The following is a 14778-nucleotide window of genomic DNA, read 5'->3' on the forward strand; positions in this document are numbered from 1 at the left end:
TAATTTCTGCTTAGCTCTAGCTTGCTTCTCTCCTGGATTAGTTTCCATCCATTGCTCAGCCTTACAAGATGTGCAATATTTTATGCCAACCTGATTTGGATGAGAAAGAATACTGCACACAAAGAGACACACGTGTGCGCACACACACACACACACTGGTCTGAGAGGATTCGAGCCTGAATAACCCATTACTCCTTTTTTTTTTCAAGTAAATTCAGAAACACTCTTAGGCTAACTTATTGAACTTGCAAACTTAACAAAAAGAGAACATGGAAGAAACAAGCACTTCTTTAACTCTGCACTGCCCGAAGTAAAGGTGAATACACAAGGGAGAGAAAAACATTAAAGCTTTCTTTCTTTTCTTTTTTTAAGCACCTGAAGAGAATGAGGTAACAGCATCATAGGAACGAGACAAGATTTAGGATTATTATTATTTTTCAAGAGCAAAGCTGATGACATGTAGAGCATGGTGCGTGCGTGTGTGTGTATTAAAATCATTCGTTTGAAACATAAAACAAGACTCCCGCAACCGATTTTGTAGGCTACTTAATGATTAACACCCTATTCTCTTCACCTACTGCATGAAGTAAACAGGACATGCATCATCAGAGTGAATGACCAGAAATCTGGTTAAAGTTTGCATTTGCATTACCATCTAAAACCTCAGTTTCATTTCAGGAATATCCAAACCCATATATATATCTATATCTATATATCTATACATCTATCTATATCTATAGGTCTCATTTTTGTTATAATATCTGCCAGTCCCAGTCAAATCCACCAGGTGATGAGTTACCTGTTCTTCCCCTGGCTTTTCTAGACATTCACTCGAGAAGACAACACGTCAAATCAATCTCTGACAAACTCTGGGCATTGCCCGCAACGTACACGCTGCATCCATATGTAAATCTCCTGGAAATCCTTCGCAGCTCAATGTTAGCGTCCAGCAATATCTCAGAGAACGGCGATTGAAACCTATTGTGTACCAATCACTTCCAGAGCTCTGCCTGCATGCACCCAGCAATGGTGGTCCAAAACAAACAAACAAACAAACAAACAAAAAAAACCCTTCCAAAAAACCCAACCCACAATCTGAAACCATAACGTGTCAAATCATGGCATTCAAAATAAATAAATAAACAGGAAAAGCCTTTTTTTCCTTAAGCTTTTCCACAACCTTCCCTTGCCTCCCTCCTGTCAGCGAGCAGTTAAGCGAACAGGGATGCTGTTGCTATTAGCGCTTCTTAAATAGCGATGCCAAAGACTGGACCGATTTTTTAAAAAAATAATTAAAAATAAGCCAAAAAACTTGAGCTTTTTTTTTCTTTGGGCAGAATTGAAGGATGCTCACCCCGTCCCTTTCCTCTTCTCCCTATCCCCTCCTAGGTGGGCATAAAGATAACGCTTTGACACACTGCTAAAAAAAAACACCCCTTCCTTCCTCCCTCCCTTGCCAGCGCGCCACTGACAAAAGATCTTGCAGCAGAAAAATCCATGCAAAGGCTGGAAGATGAATTAGCCATCCTCTGGGGAGGGGGGACACATCTGAAGCTGCATCAACTCACCCCCCCCCAAAAAAGGCAGGTTTCACGGGAACAAATGCAGAGCCTCACTGGGCAGCAGCAGTAGCAGCGGCTTCATGAGGGGGGGCCCCTACCCCATCAGCTGCTGAGTTCCATCTCGCCGGTATCATGAAGCCAAATCGTTCTGCACACCCAAGCGAAGCTGATGCATTATAAAAGTGGTACCTCCTAGACTCTCGTGTTTTACATCACAGGGGGGAGGTCACCCAGCGACACAGACGGGGCGTGCTACATGCACACTCACGCACACACAGACACACACGTACATATACAAATAGAACCGGCGTTTCAGAGCTCAGTTGTCGCTTGTCTCTGTCCACGTATTCCATCCGGCACTGAATATGCAATTGGTTTTCAGAATTAACACCCAAGCCACTGTGTTTTCTGCTCTCGACCAGTCCCAGGTGGGCTGGATGCAACTTTAGTTCTCTCTCTCTCTCTCTCCCTCTCCCTCTCCCTCTCCCCCTGCCTCCCCCCTCTCCTTATCTAGCTATCTAGCTATCATCTCTTTCTCTCACATCCCTCTCTCTTTCTATCTCTATCTAATCTATCATCTCTCTCTCCCTCTCCCTCCCTCTCCCTATCTACCTATCTAGTTATCATCTTTCTCTCACATCCCTCTCTCTTTCTATCTCTATCTGATCTATCATCTCTCTCTCTCATCTCTCTCTCCCTATCTAGTTATCTATCATCTCTCTTTCTCTCACATCTCTCTCTCTCTCTCTCTCTCTCTCTCTCTCTCTCTCTCTCTCTCTCTCTCTCTCTCTCTCATATCTTTATGTCCTCCCCCCCCACTCTCTCTCAAAAAGAATACCTTGTTAAGGATTTGGGTATGGCTAGCCTAGTGACAAGAAGGACTAGAGGAGAAATGAGAGCAGTGTTCCAATATTTGAGGGGCTGCCACAAAGAAGAGGTGGGGGGGGTGGTGTCAAACTATTTTTCAAAGCACCAGGGGATAGGACCAGAAACAGTGGATGGAAACGTAAACATATGAACAACATATGAAGACTGGAGGCTAAAACATACGAAGAACAGTTGCAGGAATGGGTATATCTTGTTTGATGAAAAGAAGGACAAGGGGATCAAATCAAATCAAATCAAACATTTATTGTCAATGCACAACATGGTTACAATGAAATTGAAATGAGCCTCCCTTGGCGCATTCCCCCCCCCCAAAGAACCAGATACACCCCAATAACAGTAAATGAAAGAAATAAAATCCCTAAACCCAAATAAGTAATAACTAACACACATCCCCATATACCTGTATGTATTTAACATTACATTATACAGTATTACACTGGTATGAACATGTTGCACGTTGCGCTGACCCTGCAAGTCTATTATATTAAACCTACTAGCAGTGTTCCAATATTTGACATCACAAAGAAGAGGGGGTCAAAGCAGGGGTCTCCAACCTTGGCAACTTTAAGACTTATGGACTTCAACACCCAGAGGAACTGGATGAGGAGTTGAAGTCCACACGTCTTAAAGTTGATGAAGTTGGGGACCCCTGCTCCAAAGGAGAAGAAGCTACGGATGGAAACTAATCAAGGAGAGATCCAACCCAGAATTCAGGAGAACATTTCCTGACAGTGCGAACAACTGATCAATGGAAACACTTGTCTCCAGACGTTGTGGGGGCTTTATCACTGGAGGCTTTTAAGAAGAGACCGGACAACCCCAACTTTGCTATTCTGTTAAGTTAATTCCAGGCTGGTGGGAGGCATAAACTATATAAGAACTATTCTATTGATAGAAGAGAAGGTTTGCAGTTCAGGGTTGAAATATGGGGTCCTTGGTGCTCTCTGAGCTTGGTGGTTTTCTTGCAGACGTTTCATTACTAGGTTACCTCTCACCAACAAGCAACACCCAGATGCGCAAAGACAATAGATCAACAACCCAGAAGCAAACAATATCCCTATTCAAGAAATTGCCAAACAAGCTAACAATAAACAGCCCAATCAAGGAATCACCAAGACCACTAGACCACCAATACTGACAGGGGAAGCTGCTAATATATAAAACGAGAGCAAAACACACTCCCTATTAAGCTGATGATGTTTCTTAGTTGGGTAATGAAATGTCTTCAAGAAAACAACCAAGCTCAGTGAGTACCAAGGACCCCACATACTCTTTTCCTCCTCCTCCTCCTCCTCCTCCTCCTCCTCCTCCTCCTCCTCCTCCTCCTCCTCCTCCTCCTCCTCCTCCTCCTCCTCCTCCTCCTCCTCCTCCTCCTCCCTCTCCTCTTCGTCCTTCCCTCCCTCTTCTCCTCCTCCTCTCTCCTGCAAACAGCACTGATGATGTTAGTTGGGTCATGATATGTTTGCAAGAAAACTATGAAGCTCAGAAAGCACCAAGGACCCCAAATACTCTTTTCTTCTTCTTCTTCTTCTTCTTCTTCTTCTTCTTCTTCTTCTTCTTCTTCTTCTTCTTCTTCTTCTTCTTCTTCTTCTTCTTCTTCTTCTTCTTCTTCTTCTTCTTCTTCTTCTTCTTCTTCTTCTTCTTCTTCTTCTTCTTCTTCTTCTTCTTCTTCTTCCTCTTCTTCTTCTTCTTCTTCTTCTTCTTCTTCTTCTTCTTCTTCCTCCTCCTCCTCCTCCTCCTCCTCCTCCTCCTCCTCCTCCTCCTCCTCCTCCTCCTCCCCCCACAAACAGCACTGATGATGTTAGTTGGGTCATGAAATATCTGCAATAAAACAACCAAGCTCAGAGAACACTGAGGACCCCACAATCATTATATTGGCTTGTTCCCCAATTTATCTAAGCAAGAAAACAGGGTGCCATTTTGCTTTTCACAACTTGTCCGAGCTGTTTGGGGCATTTGGGATGTGTGTTGTTGTTTGCAATCTCCATCCTCACCCCATGTTTTAAAATACAACGATCTCCTTATCCCATATTTCACTTCATTCTCTATTAACCGATTTTAAAGCCTCATCATCCATCCAAATCAGCAACAGTGAATTAAGGGTTACCAGAAATAAGAACATATTTATTATAAACTGGACCTAATAAATCTATCTGCCATTCCTCCCTTTGACATGCATTTCTCATTTTCTACCTTTAAATAAATCCGCCAAACTTCCACCATTCAGATCTAATCAATAAAGAGCCAATAAAAATTACCAGCAACAACAGTGTAACTGTTTTAATCTAGTAAACTTAAAATGCAACAAATGAACTCTTTAAAACATCATTCAGTCATAGTCAGAAAAAACCCAACATTTTATTATTTTCCCTTGCCCTTATTCTTTAGTCTCTTCAGATGATATCCAAACACTTGGTTTCTTTTATTTTCTCTTTGTATCTTCTCACAAAATTGCTGACAGCATTAAACAAATCCCTTTTGTAAACCCAATATAGAAAGGTTATCTGAGTCACATTTCTGATCCATTATTTATGTGTCCTTTTTACTTATTAAAACATCAACTGGCTTTATTTGTACATTCAGTGTTTCAACTTTTTCCATAACCTCCTTGAAGCCTTTCATTTTTAAATCTACAATTATCATTATCAGTCTTATATAAAATGTGTTCCTCTTTTGTAACATTATTTAGTCTATCAATAATAAAGTGTGCTTTAAAATTAATGTCTGAGTCCATTGTTCACAAATATCCTTCAATAGATTCATTGCTGAAATATTTTACTCCATTCAGCACTATCAATTTGAGTTTAAGTATGTTTTTCCTTTAGTTGTTGATCTTTAGTTCCTTCTGGTGCCCTCTAGTGTCCAACCCTCAAAATCCCATCTTATCAGTTTTTCTTCTGAAATCAAAACCATGAATAGTTTCATCTAGGAAGGATTCTTATATTTAATTTCAAAATGATTTTAAGGCTATCTGAACCTTTAGTCCATTTATAATTTTCTAAAGTTGACACTCTATTCACCCCTTTGCTGTTAATTCTGAATACACACACACACACACATACACACACGTAAATCCTTATATTTGTCCCTAAAACTTCTATTGTAAAAGATTAAAGGAAGCTCACTGTCAAACATTGAGGAAATCAGGAAATTCAGACAGTTCAAGAGTGTAAAGATTTATTGCAAGCTTAAGCTCTCTACAAGAATCTGACCAACTAACAGTCAGGGGAAATGAGCAGGAGATAAAACAGGCATTCAATGTGGGCTGGACTTAGATCGATTGCAGGCTCTCAGGGATTCATGACTTATGACCCATTTAATCCCTCCCTTGGGCTCAGCCTGGTCATCTACACTTGCCCAGTGAATAACATAAAACATGCCATTCCAAAAATTCTCAATATTTTAAAAAAATAATAATAAATTAATCCTGAAGTGATTAAGGATTGACTGAACTTTATATCCTGAATGGCTACATTACAATGATGCACTTATATGCAATCCCTTAATTCCCAGCTTCTTCATTTACAAGCAGATAGCAAAATGATTGGTTCTTGCCATCTATTCATGAGGGGCTGCTGTCTGGAGTATGTGTGGACAATCTTACAACCTCTCCTTTCTCCAGAGAGATTTCACTAGCCAAGGTTCCACATTCTGCTGCTAATTTTAGCCATAATATCATCCCTGCTTCTTCAGGGATGTCTTTGGTTTACCATGTCCTCACCAGAAACCCATCATTTTCTTTTCTCACAATGATTCAGTGTCTAGATAGAGTCAGGTCAAGAAGCCATGGATGGAAACTAATCAAGAAGAGAACCAACCTAGAACTAAGGAGAAATTTCCTGACAGTGAGAGTGATCAACCAGTGGAACGACTTTGCCTCCAGAAGTTGTTGGTGCTCCATCACCATTTTCAAGAAGAGATTTGACAGCCATTTGTCCAAAATGATATAGGGCAGCAGTTGCCAACCGGTGGGCCATGGCCCACTGGTGGGCCGTGAGAAAATTTTGGTGGGCCACAGAGAAATCTCACCCCCAGAGCATCCCCCAAAGCAATTAATCCAGGCTGCGCAGAAACAGAAGGCTACTCAGCCCACATGGTCTGCGGGAACCCGCCCCACCCACTCATTCCTTACCCGGTAAACTTATCTGCTAAGTTGCTATTTTTCCTTTTTCCGACCATCAGCTGTTCTGCTGTGCCAGGAGATTTAGATTAGCTAGGAAGCAGGACATGGTTGGATTTCTTGCTTTCTAGCTAGTCTTTAGATCTTCGGCTCAGCACAGCCGAACCTCCCTTAGGACTAAAGGTTTGCTTGCAAGCAAATTCAGTGCAGACTCACGGCAAGCAAATTTGAGAGATTGAGCTAGTCGATGGCAGATAGATAGATCACTGAATGATTCTGTGAGCAACTCAATCTGCCTGCTTTGCCTGATTTTGGGTAAAAGTTGCTCTTTTTAATTAAAAAAATCAATATTTACATGCATGGTGTGTTGTGAGTTAATTTTGTGAGTTTGCTTGCATGCAAATTTTATGTGACAGACTGAGCTAGCTGATGGCAGATAGATAGATCACTGAACCTGTGATTCTGTGAGCAACTCAATCTGCCTGCTTTGCCTGATTTTGGGTAAAAGTTGCTCTTTTTTTTTTTTTACAAAAAAATCAATATTTATATAAATATTTATAATATTTACATACAAGCCATGCCCAGCCAGTCACATGACCACCAAGCCACACACACAAATTAGGCCATGCCCACAGAACCAGTTAGTGGTCCCTGGGATCTAAAATTATGAGTTTGGTGGTCTCTAATGTCCAAAAGGTTGGTGACCCCTGATATAGGGTCTCCTGCTTGAGCAGGGGGCTGGACTAGAAGACCTCCAAGGTCCCTTCTAATTCTGTTATTCTGTTATTCTACTGCCACGAGCTTTTGTCAAATGTTCTATTTGTCCTGCCAATAATATATCTTTCTGAAGGAGTAATTGAAAGTGCCACCCAGGAATGAACTGTTAAAAAAACAAACTTTAAAATAGCTTTGTGGTGAATAAGACTGAGATGCAAAACAACATTCCTACTCCACCCTTACATGAAGGTTGGGTGAGAGGTGGAAGAATGTATTAAAAATGTAATAACAGAGGAGAAAATTGGATTTACCATTGGCGATCAAAAGAAAATGCCCCCTTCAATGTTGAATGCATTGTGTAGAATTTTGCATTACAAAAAGCTATGATAGAGTACTGGGGGGAAAAAAGGTTCATCTGTAGAATTAGCCAATCCTCGCAGGATTTCCAAACATAATTATCAAAAATAAAGATGATTTATAATGGAACTCTTGTGAACACTTGTCTCCTGAGCCCACTTTACACAGAAGTCTTCTTTATTGTTTTAAATGGATTTCTTCCTAATGCCATATCCAAAATGGAACAGTAATCCCCATAATAATAAATACATGAAATCAATTTGACTTTTTTTTTTAAACCTCCACATTTTAATGGTATGCTTTTCCAGAAAATTTGGGCTCTTTTTTGTATATGAGATGACTTTTCATGTTTAATAGTGGGTGATTTTTCATTCTTTCAAAAGTGAGCAGATTCAGCAGTGATGTCTGGGCTTTGTCAGAGTTTGCAGCAACCCAACCAGCACACAAGTAAATAATTCAGCAGAATTCATTTATGGAAGAAACTTCTTTATATACAATAATAAAAGTATGATGCACGTATACAACACCCATGCAGCAGAAGCCAGAACCAGAACAGAGTGGTCAATGTCTGGAATACTCTACCTGACTCTGTGGTTTCTTCCCCAAACCCCAAAAACTTTAACCTTAGACTGTCTACTATTGACCTCACCCCTTTCCTAAGAGGTCTGTAGGGGGCGTGCATAAGCGCACCAACGTGCCTACCATCCCTGTCCTATTGTTTCTTTTTTATTTTTCTTATATGTACCCATTTCATGTATTCATAACTATGTATATACTTATACCTATTATCTTGTAAGCGATTGACAAATTAAATCAATAAATAAATAAACTCAGAAGTCATCATCACAGAAGCCATGATTGCAAGGACAAACCAACTCTCAGTTCCTATTGGCTGACTTGTTGTTATGGCTATCCCAGCTCACAGTTTCTCACACACTGACAGGGTCCCCTAATTTTTCATTCCTAGCAATGGTTTCGGTGATGGTTGTTGCTGAACATGAGCAGCAGAATATAACTGGTTGATGACTAAAGAAATGTTGCATCTGAATTTGGCACTCATGGAAGATCCTTTCATCGTTCCTCTGGTTTTTCTACCAATAAGGTTCAGGATTTCAAAGGGATTCCTGATATTCTCCTTGAAAATGGTGGGTGTACGCAGGGGTGGGCTTCTGGGGTTCACAGGGGTTCGGGAGAGCCCCTAGCTAAGACTCTGCAGTTCGGAGAACCCCAAATCCCACTCCTGGCTGGCCCCGCCCACCATGCCCCTCCCCTCCCAGGAGTACCCAGGTAGCCTATTTTGGATGCAGGTGAGTGTAGGGTGTGCATGAAGGCTCGGGAAGGGTGAAAAATGGGCCTCCTGGATGTTCGGCTGTTTTCACCCTCCCAGAGGCTCAAGGAAAGCCTCTGGAGCCAGGGGAGGACAAAAATGCCCCCCCCGCCATGGTGCAAGAGGCCGGCTAGGCCACACCCACCATGGCCACGCCCACCAGCAACTGGGCAGAGAATCCTTTGGGTGTATGTTCAAGATTATCATGGAAATTGACCTCCTTTCCCTTCTCCTTTATTCCCTTTCATTCCTCCCAATTTCTTCTTCTCCTTCTCCTTCTCCTCCCCTTGGATTGCTTGTGAGAACGCAAGGATTCTACACTAATTCCTCTCTTGACTCTGCCTCCACACTCTATTTACTTCTCCTACACACACACCCCAAATGCAAATACAAGTATCTTTTTCTCTAATGAGGATTATTTTCTTAAAATTCACGCTCCTTCTCCTGAACACCCATCACCTAAGAGGTGAAGTGTTTTTTTTTTAATTTATTGTGTTTTTAAATTTAGAGGCAAACATTTTAATGCTGCTCTTTTTATGTTCCTTTCTAGAATTCTTGATAATGTTCTTTTGGAATTTCTTATCAATGTAGGCAAGATCTAAACTTATTTTATCAATATAAAGTAACTTAAGTGTTACAGTCTGCCATGGTCAAAATGAGTGCATTTGGTTTTTTGAAGTTTCAGAGAGCTTTTTTTCCTTGTCAAAGGAATGTATGAAAATGTACTTCTTAAAAATATAAATATTGAATATGTCGCTTTAAAAAATTAAAGAAAATGCTTTTCAAGTCCTTCATGTATATTTTTATGCAGCTTGGTCTCAAAATAATGTTTTAAAGCACGAATATGCAATCCTATAACTGCCCACCTCAATTTTTCCAACCTACGATCTCCTTACTGTGACGAAATCAATCCATTTTGATTGGTGCAAGTTTTAATTATTTTATTTGCAATGACACCATCCCTTAAAACAAACCCTTTCAGTTGTAATAATGTTGCTGCATCTCCCATGATCCCATAATCTTCAGAACCGAAAATCAAAAGGAATAAGGAACCCTTGGCTAAAATAAAATGCCTTTTTACATCTATAACAAAAAAGAGATTTATTTAGGGTGATAACAGTATAGAGACAGGCATATGCTGGTTAAGATGATGGCCTAGAAATCAGGAGGTTCTGAGTTCTAATCCTGCCTTAGGCATGAAAGCCAGCTGGGTGACTTTTGGGCAATCACCAGGAGACTGAGTTCTAGTGTTCTAGTTCTGTGAGACTGTGAGTTCTAGTCCCGCCTTTGGCATGAAAACTAGGTGGGTGATTTTCTGCCTTTCTCTTCAATTTCTAAGACAGGGTGAAAGGTAGGGAGGGTGAAAGAAAAGAGAAGACACAGTGGAAAACTTCAGAGCAGCAAATACATTTGATAAATAAATAATAAATAAAATCCTTAAATCTCTGTCTTTTGCCTCCCGGTGCTCAAAAGTCAGTATCATTAAATTCATACTTCCAATATATTGAGGCGGTGTTTCTCAACCCATGGCAACTTTCAGATGTGTGGCGGACTTCAACTCCCAGAATTCTCTAGCCAACCATGGCTTCCCTCGCTGCCTGGGGAATTCTGGGAGTTGAAGTCCACGCACCTGAAATTCACCAGTGTTGAGAATCATTGTCTGGAGGGTTTATTTTGTTCCGTTTCCATAGAACTTTATCTCCTGCCCGCGAAGAAAGTGTGTGGAAAATCATAGTACAGAGTTTCACTCCAGCAAGCCAAGTCCGCCCCCCACCTTCTCGCCCTCAAGCCAATTGTGTTTTGGCAGAGGAAGCCGAATCAACAATTGTTCACAACTGTCTGATTCCCTGGTAAAACTTATACAGCAGTGGTGGGATTCAATTTTTTTTACTACCGGTTCTGTGGGCGTGACTTGGTGGGCATGGCAGGGGAAGGATACTGCAAAATCTCCATTCCCTCCCCACCCCACTAACCTGCTTTCCAGCTCCATTCTTCTGTGCAGGGCATCCAAAGAAGAGCCAGCCCATCAGCTGGGACTCAATGGGTGGCAGAGAATAGATGAGGCCGGGGCCAGTCAGAGGTGGGATTTGCCAGTTCTCTGAACTACTCAAAATTTCTGCTACTGGTTCTCCAAAACTGTTCATAACCTGCTGAATGCCACCTGTGTACTATAGATCTCTATCCCTAATCCTGTTTCTATCCTTATCTCTATTACAGTACTTCAGTCTGTGGAATGGTTCAGCTGGCCTTACACTATGGACCACGAACCTCCAAAACACCTCATCCCATGCAAGAGATAGATTTATACATTTGACAAAGAGGAGGGGAATAAATGAGGAAAGAAATTGTAATCATGGTGTGACTAAGCACATTGTCAGAGATAGGCAAATTCCCTTCCCAAGGTGGCAAGAGGTAAAACATATTTTAAGTCCAGAATATTCATATAACATTTGGAAGTGACTCAGGCAAACACCTCCCTAATTCACTGCAGTGTAAGAGGGAGGACAGGGGACAGAGCAATCAGATTTGGCACAATTCTTCTTTTATAAAACTACTCAATAAAAAAAAATGTTTTAGTTTTCCTGTGGAAAGCTAGTTCAACCTTTCTGGAGTTACCCTGTGGCAAAATGGGTAGCCAATAAATTGGATGGGTGGATAGATAGAAATAGAAATAGAAATAGAATTAGGGATGGATGGATGGATGGATGGATAGATAGATAGATAGATAGATAGATAGATAGATAGATAGATAGATAGATAGAAAAAGAAATAGATGGATAGGTAGATATAGAAATAAAGATGGATGGATGGATAGATAGATGATAGATAGATACATAGATGATAGATAGATAGATAGATAGATAGATAGATAGATAGATAGATAGATAGATAGATGATGGATGGATGGATGGATGGATGGATGGATGGATGGATGGATGGATGGATGGATGGATGGATTGATAGATAGACAGACAGATAGATAGATAGACAGACAGATAGAGATAGAGATAGAGATAGAGGGATGGATGGGTAGCTGGATGGGTAGCTGGATAGATAGATAGATAGATAGATAGATAGATAGATAGATAGATAGATAGATAGATAGATAGATAGATAGATAGATAGATAGATAGATAGAAAAAGAAATAGATAGATGGGTAGATAGATAGAGAAATAGAGATGGATGGATAGGTAGATATAGAAATAAAGATGGATGGATAGATAGATGATAGATAGATACATAAATGATAGATAGATAGATAGATAGATAGATAGATAGATAGATAGAGGGATAGATAGCTGGATAGATAGCTGGATAGATAGATATAGAAATAGAGATGGGTGGTTGGATACAAAGATAGATAGATATAGAAATAGAGATGGATGGATAGATGATGATAGATAGATGATAGATAGATAGATAGATAGATAGATAGATAGATAGATAGATAGATAGATAGATAGATAGAAAAGAAATAGATAGATGGGAGATAGATATAGAAATAGAGATGGATGGATAGGTAGATATAGAAATAAAGATGGATGGATAGATAGATGATAGATAGATACATAAATGATAGATAGATAGATAGATAGATAGATAGATAGATAGATAGATAGATAGATAGAGGGATAGATAGCTGGATAGATAGCTGGATAGATAGATATAGAAATAGAGATGGGTGGTTGGATACAAAGATAGATAGATATAGAAATAGAGATGGATGGATAGATAGATGATAGATAGATGATAGATAGATAGATAGATAGATAGATAGATAGATAGATAGATAGATAGAAAAAGAAATAGATAGATGGGTAGATAGATAGAGAAATAGAGATGGATGGATAGGTAGATATAGAAATAAAGATGGATGGATAGATAGATGATAGATAGATACATAAATGATAGATAGATAGATAGATAGATAGATAGATAGATAGATAGATAGAGGATAGATAGCTGGATAGATAGCTGGATAGATAGATATAGAAATAGAGATGGGTGGTTGGATACAAAGATAGATAGATATAGAAATAGAGATGGATGGATAGATAGATGATAGATAGATGATAGATAGATAGATAGATAGATAGATAGATAGATAGATAGATAGATAGATAGATAGATAGATTTGTCTGGTCTACCTCGGGGCCCTGACAAATCATTACAGAGAGTCCCCAACATACAATCATAAAGGAGCCTGCCCATCATGGTCATATGTGATGATACAAGCTGACACAAGCATAGTTTCAATAGATTTTACCATATTTTTTGTGGTGATGGTTAAGTGAATGCCACAGTCATTAAGTGAGCCAATGGTTCCTTTCAGGCACAGTTTTGCCGAAAATTGGAAGCACGTGCTGGTTTTCAAAAACAAAAACACAACCCAACTGTGGTAAAGTGCAGTCATATGACTGCGAGATACTGCAAATGGCCACACATGCAGCCCTGTTACTATTTACCTGAGATTCAGTCACGTGGTCACAAAGGGAGTTTGAACATTGGAACTTTGAATCAGGATTCTAAGTCCCCTTTTCAAATTGGTTGCCGCTTGAAAACGGTCGCTCCATGACCAACCATAAGCCGAGGACCATCTGTACTGCCTTGCAGTCCAACTTCTGTTGTTGTTTCAAGGAAAAACAAAGGTGGGAAGCCATGTCCCAGAAACCCCAATTCTTCTATCCAACTCAGTTTAATAAAAGAAGCCGGTCCTAGCTAATTGATAGTCACAAATTCTCGGGATCTACCCAGCGAAGGGCAAGAAAAATCCAGGAAAGATGAGGAATGGCCTCATCCTATTTTTAAACCTCCCTCCCTCTCTCTCTCCCTCTCTCTCCCTCTCTTTCTCTCCCCCTTCTCTGTCTCTCCGTCTCTGTCTCTCTCCCCCCCTCTGTCTTTCTCCCTCCCTTTCCCTCCTCTCTCCTCCCCCTCTCTGTCTCTCTCCCTCTTTCTCTCCCCTCTCCCTCCCTCTCTCCCTCTCCCCCTCTCTGTCTCTCCCCCTCTCCATCTCCCTCCTCCTCTCTCCCTCTCCCTCTCTTTCTCTCTCCCTTTCTCTCCCCTCTCCTCCCTCTCTCCCCCCTCTCTCTCCCCTCTCTCCCTCTCTCTCCCTCTCTGTCTCTCCCCTCTCCCTCTCCCTCTCTCTCCCCCTCTCTCTGTCTCTCTCCCCTTTCCCCCCTCTCTCTCCTCTCTCCCTCTCCCTCTCTCTCCCTCTCTCCCCTGTATCCCTCTCCCCCTCTCCCTTTCCCCTCTCTCTGTCTCTCTCCCTCCTCTCTCCCTCTCTCCCCCTTTCCCCTCCCCCTCTCTCTCCCTCTCTCCCTCTCTCCTCTCCCCCTCTCCCTCTCCCTCCCTCCCTCTCTCTCCCTTTCCCCCCTCTCTCTGTCTCTTTCCCCCCCTCTCTCCCTCTTTCTCCCCCCTCTCTGCCCCCTCTCTCCCTCTCTCCTCTCTCTCCCTCTCTATCTCTCTCCCTCTCTCCCCCTCTCTCCCTCCCTTTCCCCCTCTCTCTGTCTCTCTCCATCTGTCTCTCTCTCCCTCCCTCCCCTCCCTCTCTCTTCAGAGGCAGTCAAACAGAAACCTGCCCCCTCCCTCCCCGTTGCTTTAAGCATTATTAGGTCAAATTTAATTTTCCACTCCGCTTGCCGAAGAAGACTTTCCCTCTGACGCTTGTGACAGAAAGTCTCTTCCGTTTTGAAATTTCATATGGTCAGGAAAACAAGGACACTGTACTTGTTTACACTCAGCTTGCCCCACCCTGAGGATTTTTCTTTCAAAAAAAAACAAAACCCTTTTATAGAGTGTACAAAAG

The 14778-nt window shown here is 41.3% G+C and overlaps 1 protein-coding gene across 30 annotated transcripts in view; it reads right to left on the bottom strand.

Moving 5' to 3' along the window:
• The window catches only part of DLG2 (discs large MAGUK scaffold protein 2), a 1023659-nt gene that overhangs the window by 110833 nt on the left and 898048 nt on the right, over nucleotides 1–14778 (bottom strand). Inside the window, exon 1 of one of the 30 annotated variants that reach the window (XM_087966079.1) lies at nucleotides 1617–1748. The exons of 28 other annotated variants lie outside the window; for them this stretch is intronic. In XM_087966079.1, the coding sequence (XP_087822205.1) occupies nucleotides 1617–1644 (28 nt within the window). In that variant the 5' untranslated portion in view covers nucleotides 1645–1748. Of the gene's footprint in view, nucleotides 1–1568; nucleotides 1749–14778 lie in introns of those variants that run through there. One more of the 30 variants, XM_087966080.1, reaches the window with a different exon arrangement.

Source organism: Notechis scutatus, chromosome 5 (assembly GCF_049901735.1).
Source record: "Notechis scutatus isolate UNSWTSFEM ecotype Mainland chromosome 5, rNotScu1.2, whole genome shotgun sequence".
In the NCBI taxonomy this organism is placed as follows: Eukaryota; Metazoa; Chordata; class Lepidosauria; order Squamata; family Elapidae; genus Notechis; species Notechis scutatus.